The sequence below is a fragment of the Furipterus horrens genome, unplaced genomic scaffold (genome assembly GCF_987537825.1).
Source record: "Furipterus horrens unplaced genomic scaffold, mFurHor1.1.pri manual_scaffold_17, whole genome shotgun sequence".
Classification (NCBI taxonomy): Eukaryota; Metazoa; Chordata; class Mammalia; order Chiroptera; family Furipteridae; genus Furipterus; species Furipterus horrens.
The window spans coordinates 27,252,789-27,271,370 of NW_028327187.1; the positions used below are offsets into that span (position 1 = coordinate 27,252,789).

Below are 18,582 nucleotides of genomic sequence, written 5' to 3' on the forward strand. Positions count from 1 at the left end.
CCTCCGCCATCTTCCCCCCTCTCCAGATTGGTTTATCTTTCAGAACTCACTTTAAGGTCACCTCCAGCTTTATATCACTTACTCTATGCTCCCTTTTGTCCTCCAGTACCACCTCCCTCCTAGCAGAGTAATTGCCTTTCCCTTCTTTATATCTCTCTTTTTAGCCATTATCAAACTATACTATAGTTTTTCTTTTCATGTCTGTCTTTCCTGCTAGTCTGGAAGCCCAGCAAAGGGAAGGAACACATGGACTTTTCACCTTGATACCACTCAGAAGTGATGGGCTTATCATGTTTGTTAAACTAATATTCAGGTGATTCTGATGTACATGGTGGGACCGCACTTTGACAGACACAGATTTGATTGTTACATAGCATGCGAACAGTTGAGCCAGAATTCAAACTCAGCCCTCCTAATTCCAGATCTAGTTCATGCTATATTTATCTGTGTTGTACTCTATCTCCTATGGCAAAGAAGTGGACTGAAGCATGTTGGAAAGATTTTTTACCAATAAGGAATAAAGCAAAAATGACTTGTGGATTAACCCCAGGACTTTTTTTTTTCTCCAAGAGATCTTGCCAGATATCCAGCCATGTAGAAGCAGGGCTGCCAACTCATCTCTTATGCAACTTACCTCAGGAAAGCATAGGCCACAGAGCTTTGGGAACTTACAGAGCTCATTCTTCTATTTTTCCTTTCTGCATCTCCCCTCTACCACCAGTCATGCCACTGACTTAAAGAGCATGCTCAGTACCTGAAATTCAATTAGTTGATTTGTTAAATAGTAAGATTTCTAGTTGAAAACCAGTAGCTACAATATTTGGTATCCTGACAGTAATATTAATATGTCTATTTCAGAACCAAGAAAAGAACTATGTGACTTAACAGGCAATTAGTGCAGATGTTTAAAAAGCTAGGATAAGGTAGCATTTTTGCTACTCACTTATGCTTTCAATGTTGTTTATCTAAATATTAAGTGAGGAAATACAGAATGAATGTGATGGTGTAGTCCTAAAGACTAGAGGGCCACAGTCAACCATTCATCTTATACCAGGATAGTAATAGTTTGCTGGTACTTCAGAATCCCAAGAAATCAGGGATGGGGAATTATGGACCTTAGTCCAGAGAACCTCTCTAGTGCAGTTAGCCACTGCTCTTACTAAATGAAAACCCTCCAAGGTTTCCTTGTGGAGCCTACCAGTATCCCAGGACCCCGGCATCCAACCTCAATTGATTCTCCTGGCTCACATCTAGCTAATAACATTAAAGTGATGAAGACTACCTTGAGATTCTTCAACCCGTGCCAGCCCATTTGGAAATAACACAGGAGGTCCCTGGATTTAGCTCAAATAAGTGGGAGAAGAGACCCCCCAAATGGCAAGTGAATGGTTTCTTTCCTAACTGGAAAAAATGAAGGGAAATATAAAGGAAGTTGAAATAAGATCATGATTGAGTACTTGCTGTGTGTCAGATATCCAGCTCAGCATTATACTGTAGTGATGACATCTAGCAATGATAAATAAAAGTGTGGATTCTGGAGCCATACTGCCTAACTTTGAATTTCATCTCCAGCATCAACTCCATATGTGATCTTGGGCAACTTCCTAACTTCTTTGTGTTTCATTTTCCTTATCTGTAAAATGGGTCTAATGATAAATATTACCTATTTCATGGGTTTATGAGGATTAGATTACATAATACATATAAAACCTTAAAAGAGTGTTTGGCACATAATAAGAATTTAAGGCAATATTGGAATCAACATTATTATCATTAGCTTAGTACCTGAGAGATAGGTATCATTATCTCCAAGTACAGTGAATGAAAACGCTACAAAGTGTACAAACTTACCTAAAGTCAGAAAGCTAGTAAATAATAGAGCCCAGATTTGATTTTAGATCTATCTGGTCAAGTTCTGTATTCCTTCCACTACACCCTGTTGCCTTCATAAATATAAAGTATATACTATGTGTTCCTTGGGGAGGCACATACCAGAACACATGGACTTATTCTTTGATACATTCCCACCACCACTGCAGCTGCTGTCTGGAAGTCTGGCTTAGTGCCCTAGCTTCTTATTCATCTAGTTAAAAGCCTTGAGCATACTTATAACTGCTCCAATAAGGATGTGGCTATCTCCATTACCATCCAGCCTATAGACTAGAATGGTGAATTTTCCAGGATGAGTGAGGCTCAGTTTGTGAAAGCACCCTCTATCCTGAGGTTTTCATTTGCATACCTTGAGGATCAAGCTACTATCTCCCACCCCATATCCTTGTGAGAATGACTCCCTACTATGTAGGCTAGCATAAAAACCTTCCCTTTCCCTTTTCTTTTTCCTTCTCCTTTACTTTTTCCCTCCCCTTCCCCAAGGAAGAGTATGTGTGACATCGTGAAGTCTCTTGATCTTTTCTTGGTAACACAAGGAGACAAAGCCCTTGCCTGTCTAATACCGTCATCTCTCTTAAGCTGCCCAGGAGCCATGTCTTACAGAAGCGTTCGTCTGTTCTCTCACCTGCATAATGATGATGCCAGCTGTGGCATCACTGCTGGTGACGTCTGTGGTCAGAGAAAGGGTAGGGCTTCAGTGCGTTGTTCACAAACAATGATGGATTGTTACTTTTCAAAGAAACTGAAGAGAGATTCAAAATAATGCCTAAAATGCACAATATATTGCTTCATGAGCAATAAATACCAAACAGAAAAACCTCGAGCCCCAGGTTTAGTGCAGACCCAAAATATGATTTATCCTGCTGTTTTCTTTCTTTAGCCAGAGACAGAAAGCACAATATTATTTAATTCCAGGACACCAAATCCTGCCCTTGCACTGTAATATTTCACAGAAAATACTTATTGAGTACCTACTGTATGAGTGTGATATGCTAGAGATGGGGATTTCTTCTGTGTTCCATGCAAGCATTTTCTAAACAACTTCTCTCTTTCCTTTGTCATGGTATTTCTAGTGCTATTTCCAGGACCACTCTATAAACAGTACCCTGTCAGCATTCCATGGTACCTGGACTCCCCAACATAAGGAGGATCATTTGTTTGTTGTGAAGCACAAAAGTAACCATGCTAAACATGTTAATAGCTTCTTGGTTGGGGAGAAGTGATCAGATAAGTTTTAGCACTGTAGCATAGGGAGTAGAGCATAAACTGCAGATGTTGGGATTGGCTGTACCTGTGGTGGATGGGAAGTGTTTGTGAGAAGACAGGGGCATAAGGGACTCTCTGGTAAAAACACGTGAAAATTTCTGCAATAGAGCATGGTTTCTCAACATTGTCACTATTGACATTTTAGGCCAGATAATTGTCTCCTGTTAGGGGGTGGGGTGGCTGTCCTGTACATTGTAGGGTGTTTAACAATATCCCTGGCCTCTATGCACTGAATGCCAGTAGCATTTCCCATCCCTGAATTGTAACAATCAAAAATGTTTCCAAATATTACCAAATGTCCCCTAGGGATGCAATATTAGCCCCAGTTAAAAACCACTGCAATAGATGGGAGCCCCCCCCCATCTTTATAATGGTGAGCTTTATAGACGTCCCAGCTCAAATATTCTATAACTTCATGACTTCACTAGTTCAATATAGCATAGTATTGGGTTGGCAAAAAAAATCCATATTTTTTTTTTCCATAAAAGACTTTTTTTTAAAATTTTCACCAGTAACTTTATTGATTTGGATATTTTGAGTATGTCAGCTGTCTACCATGTGGTGTAACACTGACTATTCTCAATTAATGTCTCAGTCTGGTCGCTATCAACTTCAACTGTTCTACCTGACCATGAAGCATTGTCCAGGAAGAAATCTCCAGCACAAAACTTCACAAACCACTTTTGACATGTTTGATCAGTCACAGCACCTTCTACATACACTGTACTAATTTTTTAATGTGTTTCAGTTGTGTTTTTACCTTTCTTGAAATAATAAAGCATAATATGCCAGAAATGTTGTGTATCTTCTTCCATCTTCGATATTAAAATGACTACACAAAAATTCACCAATTTTGATAAGTTTTTTTAATGCATGCTGATATGGCAACTGTCACAATGCAATCTAACAAAATTGTTTCAAATGAAGTAAAAGACAACTAAGCACTACTAGAGCCATCTTAGGGAAAAAATAAAATGAACTTTTTGGCTAATGCAATAGTTAAGAGCATGAATTGTGGAGCCAAAATGCCTAAGTTTGAACCCTGGCTCCACTGCAATCTAACTGTATTATCATGAACAGGTTGCTTAAACTTTCTATTCCTAGTACCTCAGCAGTAAAATGGGGATAATGACAGGAATAATGAGAGGTCATACTTTATAGGTTGTTGTGAATTTTAAATTAATGTGCATTAAATGCCTAGAGCAATACCTGGCACATATAAGTATTAAATACGTGTTAACTACCATTACTTGTGCTATAATTACTATCACTAATACTATTATTCACCATTTACATAAGCCCTGATATATTCCAGAGGTCTAATGTCTCACCCAGCTTTGGACCACTATCTTCCTTCTCCAGAAATGTCTAGAGATCTTAAGTCTATGGTTCAGAACCACACAATGCAAAGAGATTTTATGTGGATGTCAGTCTGTGAAGTATGAACTGCAGGGAGGCTACACTTGGTACACTTGCTAAGTTCTTGCAGAGTTCACTTGTTTAAAAGTACAAAGACTTCCAGCCAAGATGGAGGCCTAGACAGACACGCTGTATCTCCTTCCACAAATAATAAGGAATACAACTACCACAAAACTGGAGACAACCAGAAGTTCCAGAAAATCAAGCTGCATGGAAGTCCAACAAACAAAGATATAAAAAAGAAATACTCATCCAGACAGGTAGGAAGGGCGGAGCAAGGGCAGAGTGGATGTGGTGCGGTGACGGCAACAGCGGGAGTGGCAGGCTGGCAGAAAGAACAGTCATATATTTTAAAGAGTAGGGAGGGACACCTGGGGAGCACCCCCAGCACCAGACCAGACCGCACAGCTCACAATCCCTGTGCCAAGAAAAATAAAGCCTCATTGCTTCTGACTGTGCAAACCAGTGGGGGTTGGGGTGGAGGCAGAAACTGCCAGTCTCTCAGCAGAGTCCGCTTGTTTAAAGGGCCTCCATGGTCCTATAACATCTGCAGACCCATCCACTCTGGGAACAATGGCCAGGGCGATAGCTAGAGAGATGCCAATCCCATACAGAAGTGGGAGAGGTGACTGAAAAGGGACAAGTGCTGAGCAAGTGGCACTGTTCCCTCTCAGACCCCTCCCACACACACAGCACCACAATGTGGTGAAAGGGGTCGACCTGTACTGACGAATATCTAAGACTCTGCATCTTACAACATAACAGATGCGACAGCTCTACCTAAGACACAGAGGCAAACAAACACAGAAGCCTGTCAAGTTGAGGAGACAGAGAAGTATGGCAAAAAAGAGGGAACAGATCAAGGTTTCAGTGGGAGAACTAAGTGACAAGGAGATAGCCAACCAAAGAGGAAGAGATAGCCAACCTAAGAGATGTAGAGTTCAAAACACTGCTGATAAAGATGCTCACAGGCTCGACAGATATGCTTAAGTATGACAAACACATAAGGGAAAAAGGGAAGGCTATGCTAAATGAAATGAAGGAAAATCCATACAAAACCAATGGTGCAGGGAAGGAAACCAGGGTTCAGATCAATTATTTGGAACATAAGAAAAAAACTCTCAACCAGTACGGAATGAGAAAACAAGAACTGAAAAAAAATGAGGAGAGTCTTAGGAACCTCTGGGACAACTTTAAACATGCCAACATCCAAATCATAGGGGTACCAGAAGGAAGAGAGGGAGAGCAAGAAATCAAAAGCTTATGTGAAAAAATAATGAACGTAAACTCTCCAAATTTGGCGAAGGAAATAGACATACAAATCCAGGAAGCACGGAGAGTTCCAAACAAGCTAGACCCAAAGAGGACTACACCAAGACACATCATAATTAAAATGCCAAAGGTTCAAGATAAAGAGAGAATCGTAAAAGCAGCAAGAGAAAAGCAGAGAGTTAGCTACAAAGGGCTGCCTATAAAACTATCAGCTGACTTCTCAAAAGAAACTTTGCAGGCAATAAGGGACTGGCAAGAAGTACTCAGTGTGATGAAAAGTAAGGGCCTACAGCCAAGATTACTCTATCCAGCAAAGCTGTTGTTTAGAATGGAAGGGCAGATGAAGTGCTTGCTAGACAAGGTAAAGCTAAAAGAGTTCATCATCACCAAGCCATTATTATATGAAATGTCAAAAGGACTTACTTAATAAAAAGAAGATCAAAATTATGAACATTAAAATGACAACAAACTCACAACTATCAAGAACTGAATCTAAAAAATAAAAACAAAATCCAACTAAGCAAACCAGAATAGGAACAGAATCATGGGTATGGGGATCATTTGGAGAGTTATCAGCTGGGAGGGGAAAGGGGGAGAAATGGGGAAATGGTGCAGAGATTAAGAAGCATAATTTGTTGGTACAAAATAATCAGAGGGAAGTTAAAAATAACATAGGAAAGAGTGAAGCCGAAGAACTTATATGCACAACCCATGGACATTAACTAAGGGGGGTGGAATTGCTGGAGGGAAGGAGGGTACTCGGCAGAGGGGAGCAAAGGGAAAAAATTGGGGACTACTGTAACATCAATAAAATATACTTAAAAATAAAAGTACAATTATCGGCACCTATTTTGAGGTAGACACTGTAGAATATACAGAAGTAAATGAGGTTTATATCCCCTGCCCTCAAGGAATTAACAAATATGGCAGCTACATGCACATTTATTTCAGTAAATTTAATTGTCTTAAGTTCTCAAAGACATTCCAGTCAGTTCCTTCTTACCCATGAAGAATTTCTCTGTGACGAAAATTATTTTACCATCTCCAGATTTATTGTTCTTAGGCTTTGTATTTCTTTAATTGTGATTTTATCATATTATCTGCATGTTAGGATTATAATATCTCAAATTATCATTTGATCTTCCTCACACTCTATGTTTAAAATGTTTAATATTCTGTCCTCAGAAAAAAAAAAAAACACCAAAAGCTGTTTTATCTTCATACAACAACAGAGTAGTATCCCATTCTGAATAGTTTGGCATCAGCTTCTGGGAAAAAGAATGTCTCTGCAGGACTCGCTTACATGTACTCATATATTTCTTCATTCATTTATGTATAATAGTTTATTGAATACCTATTCCATGTGAGACATGTTGTCTAGGTAGTAGGAATAACAAGGAGGAATAAGGGATTCCAGAGTCTTAGGGGGATATATAGACATAGAAAGAGGTGATAAAAAGTATAATCTAGTAAGGGCCATAATAATAATGAGTTCAATGAGCTAAAAGAACAAAGGAAATAAATGGACTCTTTGAGAGGAAGTTTAGTGTGACAGATAAGACTGTGGGCATTGACATCAGAAATACCTAGGTTCATGTTTCTATTCTACCAATTTTAGCTGTGTGATATTGAGCCAATGACTTAAATTCCCTGTGTCTCAGTTTCATATCTGTGTGGTGTGTTATAATAATTCATACCTATTCTGTATCTTTCAGTTGACTTCAAGCCCTTCATCATTATCATCTTAACTATGAACTATGTATTACCCTGTTATTACTATCACTTGCCAGGTGCACAGTATGAACCAGAAGCCAAGCTAAATTGTTTACCCACATTTCCTGATTTAATCTTCAACAAACCTATCAGGCAGTACTATCATTTTCTTAATTTTGTCATTTTCCTTTTTCCTCATCAATCCCAGTTATTTATTCAGAGCACTTATCACAATATGTAATTATTTTATTTTCATTTGTATTTAGTATCTCCCTCCTGCACTGGAGTATAGCTTCATAATACCAAAGATGAGGCCTATTTGACTCACCATAATGTCTTCTACAACTAAAATGTTGCTTGACACATAAAAAATGTTCAATGGATGTGTGGTAAATATGAGAAAAAGGCTGGAATGAAAACCAATAAAAGAGAAGAAAAAGACAGAAAGAAAATGAGCACATTACAGTTACTAAATAGTAGAGCTAGACTCTGGTCCGTAGCCATATGACTCCCAAATCCATGTTCTTGATCACTAGGCAGGATTGCTTCCTACTCTTCTTGTTGACAAAATCCTCTCTCAACTTTGAACAGAACTATGTAACAAAATTACAGCAAGCATAAAAAACAATGGAAATAAACCTGGACATAAGAAATGGAATTATAGGAGAGTAAAATGCCACTGGAGAGCTTTTGTCTTAATTAAAGAATATATTGTAGTTGGTGAGATGGCACCAACATACTAAACTTATTTTAAAGGAAATGAAACATTTGAAATAATTAACTCTACTACAGGATGGGTATATCACAGTATGTGTGTGTGTGTGAGTGTGATCTTCAAGATCAAATAACTTTGACAGTAATTGACTAGTTAATCAGTAAAGCATAAACAATGCAATGGAAGGGATTTAATAGTTATGGAGTGATACCAACTTAAAGTGGATGATCACTTTCAAATCTTTTGTTATTTTGATGCTAATGAACACTTATTCCAAAGCCATATCTTCAACCAACTTACCTAGAAGGCACTCACTCACAGCCACCCTACAAACTGTGATCTCTTGAGTTGCCACACAAGCAGAACAAGAGAACCAGTATAGCAGGATATGTTCTTCAGACTTGAGTGAGGTATTTTGAAGACCATTTATCAAACACTAGCACTTGCCTTCTGAATATTCTTGGTTATTACCAGTGAGTGTAGGACTCATGGGAAAATGAGAAATCTCTTCATTCAATGACATGGGACTATTTTATAAAACATTTCAATAAATTGCTGGACTCCATTTTAGTCTGGGAAGTGAATCAGGCCAGGACTTAACTTTTCCACTATTAAGTGATGATTCCAAACAGATGTTTATCACAGCATGTTTTGTTAGTGTAAAACTTAAATTCAGATTGCTACCAGAGATGGTCATCTCGGATATTCCTTTGAAAGTAAAAATTTACAAGTTTGCATATACATATGACTTTGTCTATATGAGAAACAGATTGTAGCTGATGAGATTAAACTGAATTATTAGTTGAGTGAATCTATCCCTGGTTATAACTCTTAAGTAAGTTCCTCCATGTAAATACAATTGTCCTGGAAAGAGAATCCGTTTAGCAATTATACAATTCCTTTAAAGACAACCTATGATTCCAAAAGGTATACAAATAATCAATGAGTGTCATTGCATAGATTGCTTACTGTACCTCAAATCAATGTAACTTTATTTTCTTTATTCACTTATTTAAATATTTCTTGAACACCTACTTTACACCAGACACTGAACTGAGAAATGGGGAAACAAAGATGCCCAAAACCCAGTCCCTTATTTAAACAAATGAAATCAGAAACAAAAGAGAAGTGACATTCAACACCACAGAAATACAAAGAATTATAAGGATCTAGAGGGGCATGCAAGCCAGAAGAGAGACATGTATCCAAAAACTACAATTCAAGGCAGCCAATGATAAATGTTCAGCTGTTCTTGTTTCCTGGAATGCTGTTCAACACTAATCCTCCATTCACTACCTGGAATCCTTAGAGATTCATTCCAAATGATTCTTTGCCAGTGAAGGCTTTCCTGGCAATTCTTCATTTCCTCCACCCACACCCCGCCCAACCCCAAACATACAACTAAACCCATTCCAGCAGATTTAATTACTCCTCTGTTCCCATAGTACGTTATCCATAGTTTTATTACAGCACTCATTCAATAATTTGTATTGGTTGTTTGTATGTCATGTTTCTCATTGTATTGTGAGTTCTTCCATAATAATAAATGAGAGTTTTTTTTTAAATCTCTCTATTCTTAGTCACTAGCACAGAAACTACATATAGTAAAATAAAAGTTTGATTTGGGGAGGAGTGAGAGAATAAGCAAACAAGTGAAAATCAAATTCTAGATACAATGTTATGAAAACACATAGGAAAGAATAATTAATTCCAGTGAGTTGCTCCACAGGCAAGGTGACACTGAGATGACCCTTGAAAAATGGGTAGGATTTGACAGGTGGAGGTAAATGTTGGGGGAGGGGACGGAGATGAGTACATTCAGGAAAGAACTCCTTAATTATTTAAGAAGCAAAGACATTGTAACAAAATAATGCTATTAATTATACATGTCCCTTGTCTGCTTATGTAAACAAGTCTAGTAAGAACCCTACTTGCTAACATTTTAACAGGCACTTTGAATTAATATATATTTTGAAAATAGTAATGCATTGCTGTCCTTTAAAAAAAAAAACTGGAACTTAGATCATTCTCTCCCCACCCCCACCGAATTAGTACAGAGTTTCGCTAGGTTGATCCATTGTAAATTCTCATCCTTTTACCTCAAAATTCTTTATTGAGAATAATTCCTGATTTCCTTATATTTCCCAGGACTGCAGAGCCAACAAGTAGCCAAACTGCTGCAAAAAATATATTTTTTGGCATTTTGGCCCAATCCTTCTTGAGTAGATGGGAAAGGCTACATGGAGAAGTGAGATATTTACCTCTGACTGCTGATATCTATGGAAAAAAACTTTCCATGGTTTTTCTACTATCTCCCAGTATGCATGCCAAAATAAAAGTCTTTTTGTGCTAAAATGGCTTATGATTATATCTCTCCCAATTGTGCAGTATATACCTTCATCTACCTATCTAACCCACTTCAGCGTCTTGGTTTATGTCATCCATGCTCCTGGAATATCTTTCCCCCTTTTTCTTAATTCTCTAATAACTACCTATCACTTAAGACACGTTTGATAGAAATCTGGCTCATTCTTTCAAATTCTATATTCTCCATGTAGGCTTTTCCACCTACTCAAGCCACAGTAGGTGTTCATTCCTTAAACTTTAGTAATGCTTCTGATCTATACCATTTGAGTTTTTCATTTTTCCTGACTGTTTAATTGGAGATACTAAAACATAATGGCTAAAAGTAAGCATCCTCTATGACCTTGGACAATATATGTCACCTTTCAAAGTCTCTCATCTATTAAATGGAGATATAAATAGTCTCTGTCTCATAAGGTTGTTTAAAAGTTACATGAGCCCTGGACGGGTAACTCAGTTGATTGGGGCATCATTCCATATACCAAAAGGTTGCAGATTCCATTCCTAGTCAGGGCACATATCTAGATTGTGGTTTCAATCTCTAGTTAGGGTGCATACAGGAGGCAACTGATCCATGTCTCTCTCACACATCAATGTTTCTCACATCAGTGTTTCTCACATCAGTGTCTCTCCCCACCGCGCTTCTCTCTCTCTAAAATCAATAAACATATCGTTGGGTGAGGATTAATATAAAATAAATAAAATTTAAATGAGAACAATGCATGCTAAGTGCTTTAGTACATAGCATATGGCAAGTGTTCAATAATTAGTGGTAGTAATGGATGGAGATGGTGCGAGCAGCAACAATAATAATCATCACCATCATCATCAGTCTCTTCAACTAGGCTGTATAGCCTTTGAATGTGTGGACTATATCTCCCATCTGCTTATTTTCTAGTATGCCTCTAACTCCAAAAATACTCAGTTGGCTAATTTAATATCTGTTGATTATATGTTTGGTTCTATTAAACAGTATTGCCTCAAAGATATGAAATTTGATCAGGAATACAACTGTTAATTTTTACTGCTGATATGGAAGCCCTTGGGTGTTTTTTTTTTTCCCCTGGGTTTGCATGCATAGCAGTTTAGACGGAAGTTTTGCTGAAGTAATCATCTGCAACTAGACTATGAGAAGAATGGGAAACCTCTTAATTATCCCAAGCTCCTGTGGTATGTATGCTTGGGGAAAAAAAAACAAACAGAAAACCATGAAACTCTGATAAGGAAAATAAAAAAAAACTAAATGGGGAGATATTTTATATTCATGGATAGGAGGACTCCATATTGTCAAGATGTCAGTTCAAGTTATTTTGTGGATATCAATAAACTGATTCTAAAATTTATATCGAAAGGCAGAGGACACAGAATAGTCTACACAATATTGAAGGATAAGAACAAACTTGAAAGATTGATGCTACCCAACTTCAAAACTTACTATAAAGTTACAGTTATCAAGACAGTGTGGTATTGATGAAAGAATACATAAATCAGTCAATGGAACAGAACAGAATATTCTGAAACAGACCTCCATAAATAGTCAACTGATCTTTGATAAAGGATCAAATGCAATACAATGAAGCAAAGATAGTCTTTTCAACAAATACTGCTGAACAACTCAATATCCACATGCAAAAAAAAATAATTTAGACAGATCTTATGCCCTTCTTAAAAATTAACTCAAATTGGATTAAAGACCGAAATGTAAAACAAAAAACTATAGAACTCCTGTATGATAACAGGGGAGAAAACCTAGATCACCATAAGTATGGTGATGACTTTTTAGATACACCACCAGAGGCACTATGCATGAAAGAATTGATAAGATGGACTTAATTAAAATTAAAATTTTCTTCTCCATGAAAGACAATGTAAAGAAAATGAAAAGACTAACCACAGACTGGGAGAAAATATTTGTAATATGCACACCTGATAATGGACTTATATAAAATATACAAAGAACACTTAAAACTCAACAATAAGAAAACAAACAACCTAATCGAAAACTGGGCCAAGGATTTTAATAAACACTTCACAAACAAAATACAAAATGGTAAGTAAGCTTATAAAAAGCTGCTCTGCATCATATGTCTGATTATCAAAGAATTGCAAATTAAAGCAATGAGATACCGGACTTCCAGCCAAGATGGAGACCTAGATAGACACACTGCATCTCTCTCCACAACTAAGAAAGAATACAACTATCTCAAAACGAGAGACAACCAGAAGTTCCAGAAAATTGAGCTGCATGGAAGTCCAACAAACAAACATATAAAGAGGAAATACCCTAGACAGGTAAGAGGGGCGGAGCCAGGATGGAGAGGAAGCAGTGTGCCAGGGGCGGTGTCAGTGGCTGTGGCATTGGCAGCAGCAATGGCAGCACAGGCTGACAAAAACACACACATTTTAAAAAGTAAGGAAGAACACCTGGGGAGAACTCCCAGCACCAGACTGCACAGCTCACGGTTTCAGCACTAGGGAAAATGAAGCCTCATTGTTTATGATGGTGCAAACCAGTGGGGGTTGAGACGGAGGAAGAAACTGCTGGTCTCTCAGCAGAGTCCCCTTGTTTAAAGGGCCTCCACAGTCCCAGAATGTCCGCAGACCCACCCACTCTGGGAACAATGTCGAGCACAACAGTTAGAGGGGTGCCAGTCCCATATGAGAAATGACAGAAGTGCCTGGAAAAGGGGTGAGTGCTGAGCAAGTGGTATTGTTCCCTCTCAGACCCCTCCCACACACATAGCACCGCAACGTGATGGAACAGGTTTGCCCTGTAATAACAAATACCTAAGGCTCCCCTCTTACAACGTAACATGTCCAACAGCTCTACCTAAGACACAGAGGCAAACAAACACAGGAATCTGTCAAGATGAGGAGACAGAGAAGTATGGCCCAAAAGAGGGAACACATCAAGCTTCCAGTGGCAGAACTAAGCAATGAGGAGAGTGCAACCTAACAAATGAGGAGATAGCCAACCTAACAGACACGGAGTTCAAAACACTGGTGATGAAGATGCTCACAGATAAGCTTAAGTATGGCAAACAGATAAGGAAAAAAGTGAAGGCTATGCTAAATGAAATGAAGGAAAATCCACACAAAACCAATGGTGAAGGGACGGGTACTGGGGTTCAAATCAATGACTTGGAATATAAGGAAGAAAAAAATGTCAAACAGTACAAAATGAGGAAACAAGAACTGAAAAAAATGAGGAGAGTCTTAGGAACCTCTTGGACAACTTTAAACATGCCAACATCCAAATCATAGGGGTACCAGAAGGAGGAGAGGAAGAGCAAGAAATCAAAAGCTTATGTGAAAAAAATAATGAAGGTAAACTTCCCAAATTTGGCGAAGGAAATAGACATACAAATCCAGGAATCATGGAGAGTCCCAAACAAGCTAGACCCAAAGAGGACCACACCTAGACACATCATTATTAAAATGCCAAAGGTTCAAGATAAAGAGAGAATCTTAAAAGCAGCAAGAGAAAAGCAGAGAGTTAGCTACAAAGGGCTGCCTATAAAACTATCAGCTGACTTCTCAAAAGAAACTTTGCAGGCAAAAAGGGACTGGCAAGAGGTATTTAAAGTGATGAAAAGCAAGGGCCGGGCCTACAACCAAGACTACTCTATCCAGGAAAGCTATCATTTAGAATGGAAGGGCAGATAAAGGGCTTCCCAGATAAGGTAAAGCTAAAGGAGTTCATTATCACCAAGCCATTATTATATAAAATGTTAAAGGGACTTATTTAAGAAAAAGAAGATCAAAACTATGAACATTAAAATAACAACAAACAACTGAATCTAAATAATAAAAACATGAACTAAGCAAACAACCACAACAGGAACAGAATCATAGGTATGGGGATCATTTGGAAGGTTATCAGCTGGGAGGGGGAAAGATAAGAAATAGGGAAATGGGGAAGGGACTAAGAAGCATAATTGGTTGGTACAAAATAGACAGGGGGGAGTTAAGAATAATATAGGAAAGGGTGAAGCCAAAAAACTTATATGTACGACCCATGGACGTGAACTAAGAGTGGTGGGAATATTGGAGGGAAGGGGGATACTGGGAAGAGGGGAGCAAAGGGAAAAGAAATTGGGACAACTGTAACAACATAATCAATAAAACATACTTAAAAAAATTAGATATCACTACATACCTATAAGAATAGTCAAAATCCAGGACACTGACACTAAATACTGGTGAGAAATGTGGAGCAGCAGGAACTCTCATTCATTGCTGGTGGAAATGCAAAATGGTATGGCCACTTTCGAAGAAAGGCTGACAGTTTCTTACAAAACTAAACATGCTCTAACCATATTATCAAGAGATTGTGCTGCTTGGTATTTACACAAAGGAGTTGAAAATTTATGTCCTCACAAAAATGTACACACAAATGTTTATAGCAGTTTCATTCATAATTGCCAAAACTCAGATTCAACCACAATGTTCTTCAGTAGGTGAATGGATAAACTATGGTATATCCAGACAATGGAATATTATTCAGCACTAAAAAGAAATGAGGTATTAAGCCATGAAATGACATGAAGGAACCTTAATTGCATATTATTAAGGTGAAGAAGCCTATCTGATAGACTATATACCATATGATTCTAACAATATGACATTCTAGAAAAGGGAAAACAATGGAGAAAGTAAAAAAGATCAGTGGTTACTGGGTTTGGGGGGTGGGGAGGGATGAGTAATCAGAGCACAGGATTTTTAAGGCAATGAAAATACTCTGTATGATACTACAGCGATGGACATTTATCCAAACCCATAGAATATACAACACCAGAGTGAACCCTAACATGTTAAAACTATGGCTTTGGGATGATTATGATGTGTCAATATAGGTTCATCGGTTGTAACAAATGTACCGCTCTAGTGGGGGATGTTGGTAATGGGGAAAGATATACATATGTATACGTTCCTTATACCTTCCCTTCAATTTTGCTGTAAACCTAAAAACTTCCCTAAAAAAATCTTTGTAAAAAACAAGAGGGAAGAAAGGAAGAAAAAGAGGGATGGAAGGAATGAGGAGAGGAGGGAGGAGAGAGAGAGGAAAGAAAGAGGTAGAGAGAAATACACTTAAATGCTACCTGGTAAACTGTTTTCAAAGTCTATGACTTCCTGCCAGTTCAAGCTGTATTGTTTTAATTCTTATAAAGAGATGGAATTAAGGCCTTATCCACCACTTGTCCATCAGTCAATTTCTGTAAAGAGTTTGCCAGAGTATATGTTGATAAGTAATGTAGACACTGAAACCTCAATACAACAAATTATTTTGCTTGTCATTTCTTTTTAGCTGATAATAGTAGAACTCTGAATGTTGATTCCACTGCAATGACGCTACCTATGTCTGATCCAACTGCATGGGCCACAGCAATGAATAATCTTGGAATGGCACCACTGGGAATTGCTGGACAACCAATTTTGCCTGGTATGCTATTTTTAATCACCTCACGAGTTTCTTTTTATTGACCATACTGTAATAAATATAATAGTATGACACAATATATTTTGATGTTGACATTTACTGGATTCTGCCTACGTGTGCATTTTTTGTAACACTAGCTTTCTAGGCGGGGTGGCCAGTAGTTACTAGTATACTCCCTATTGCCCTATGGGCAAGTTGGGGGTATATCTGGTGCGGGACATTGTCATTGAACATTTAAACAACTCATTGAAATAAAACAACAGTATTTGGCTAGGGATTACAAAGCTTGTCTAATTTTATGAATTTCTTAGAGGAGGCAAATAAACATAGAGCTAGAATGAGAACTGACTGAGACATGCCAAAAATTGTAGATTCTTAAAGGGAAGAAAGGAGAGAGGAGGGAACACACCAAAGACTACTGTTAATATTTAGTAACTTTTTCTATTTTTTAAACAAAGCAATCTATTAAAGAATGACCATGGTATCCTAACTTCATCTCCACTAAAGATAAAATCAGAAAAAAAACTGCCCAATCCCTGAAAGCTTTAGTTTAGACACCAGAAACCTTTCTGGACTATTAGAGCAGTTAACCATTAAAATGGATTTGTGAAGACATTAATTAGGGAATTACAATCTCAGAAAGCCTGAGGTGCTTTGCAAACACCCTAAATATTATTCTCCACAGATTCATTTAATTGTGGTCCTACTTAAAAGTATGACAGGATCAGGTCAATCTAGGACCTTGCTACTCAAAATGTTGTCTGCATAACCTGAGATTTGTCAAGAATCCCAGAATCTCAGGCCCCAGCTGAATTTTAACAGAAGCTGCATTTTAACATGATCTACAGGTGATTCACAAGCACATTAAAGCTGAGAAAAAGATCTAGGGTGATACTGCTTTGTTGTGCTGTATAGTTAGCCACTTGCACCCCCCCAAAAATAATTTCACAATTCCAGACTAGATTTTGAATCCTTGTAGGTTATAATGGGGATAAGGTAGGATAGGCAACATTGATACAAAATAATAATAAATTAAGAAATATGATTACATTGAAAGCTTACAAACAATCATAAAACATCAAAACACAAAGAAAAAATATGTGTATGAGAAATGGGTAGAGAAAAAAGCTTAGGTTCTATGCGTAACAGAAACAAAGAACTGTTTCATCAAACTATAATTGATGAGTTGTTGGTGACTAGACTGTATCCTACTCCATTAAACTAACCATGATTGAAATGAGCAACCAGGAGTCCATTGAGGGCTAGAATGATTAGACCATGGATCCCTTTGGGTCTTAAATTGTTAGTGGGGTCAATATGGGATCACCGAATATTACAATAGGTGCTGGTATTGCATAGTGGTTAAGAAGTCAGACTCGAATTATTCTGCCTGACTTCTAAGTCTATTTCTTTCTCTACTTCATCTTGGGTAGTCTTATATATCTTCTGTGAAACTCAGTGTCCTCATTCATAAAAGCAGACTAATAGTACCTAACCCTTAGTGTTAATGTGAGAATTAAATTGTGCTTAGCCCAATGCCTGCCATATAGTTGGTGCTAAAAATGTTGACTATTAAAATACCTAAAAATCTTTATTAATGTTTTCTCATAGACATTTATATAAGAAGTAATGGGGGTTTTTTTCTTCATTATTATGATATAATGTAAACTAAAGTATTATATATTATTTTATAGCTCCATATGGAGTGGTCCTGAGTCACAACCTCTTATAGTCTAGAGTGACTAGATAATTGATTGGCTTAAGTACTACCAGTTTATAGAAATATGAACTGTATAGCTATATGTCCCAGGAAAAATGTTGAGGCCAGACCTGATCTGATACCAAGAAAACTGAATGTTAGCTTACATCTGATTATTTTTTAAATCACCACATCTAAACACAAGTCTATGCCCACAAAATAATCTTCAGTGCTTAGCCACCTATCTTTAAATGTGAAGCAAAATAGACCTAGCATTGAGATAAGGAAAATATCCAAACCATCATTACAGGCCCAAAGTTTACAATGGGGCCAGTATCAATCCTAGAAAATCAGGATAGGTTTTCTTACCAGTAGCTCAGAGGGCTATGTCTTCAGAGTTTGTACCTTGCTAAGTTTTTAACGACACAGGCCTGAAAGCCGGACTCCTTGGGTTTGAATCCTTGCTCTGCTACTTGCTAGCTATGTGACCTTGAGCAAGTTATTTGACCTATCAATACCTCAGTTTCCTCATCTGTAAAATGGGGATAATTATAGTATCTATCTCACAGAATTTTTGTAAAGATGAAATAATATACTTGGCATGGTGCTTGGCATATAATAAGTACTCAATAAAAGTCAACTGTCATCAGTATTACTACTATTAGTAACATTACATGCTCTTTAAGGTGAAGGAAATATTAACATACTTCCATCAAATGGCTGCTAAACTGCCACTTACATTGAACGTATTTGGGTTCTCAATAAAATATAATTTAAAAAAGAAAGTACTTGGGTTCTCTGTAG

General features: G+C 37.6%; 1 protein-coding gene across 1 annotated transcript in view; it reads left to right on the plus strand.

Moving 5' to 3' along the window:
* ENOX2 (ecto-NOX disulfide-thiol exchanger 2) overlaps positions 1 to 18,582 on the plus strand; it is a 339,831-nt gene that overhangs the window by 186,869 nt on the left and 134,380 nt on the right. Inside the window, exon 3 of the mRNA XM_090263952.1 lies at positions 15,948 to 16,082. Coding sequence (XP_090120078.1) covers positions 15,948 to 16,082 — 135 coding nt within the window. The remainder of the gene's footprint in view (positions 1 to 15,947; positions 16,083 to 18,582) is intronic.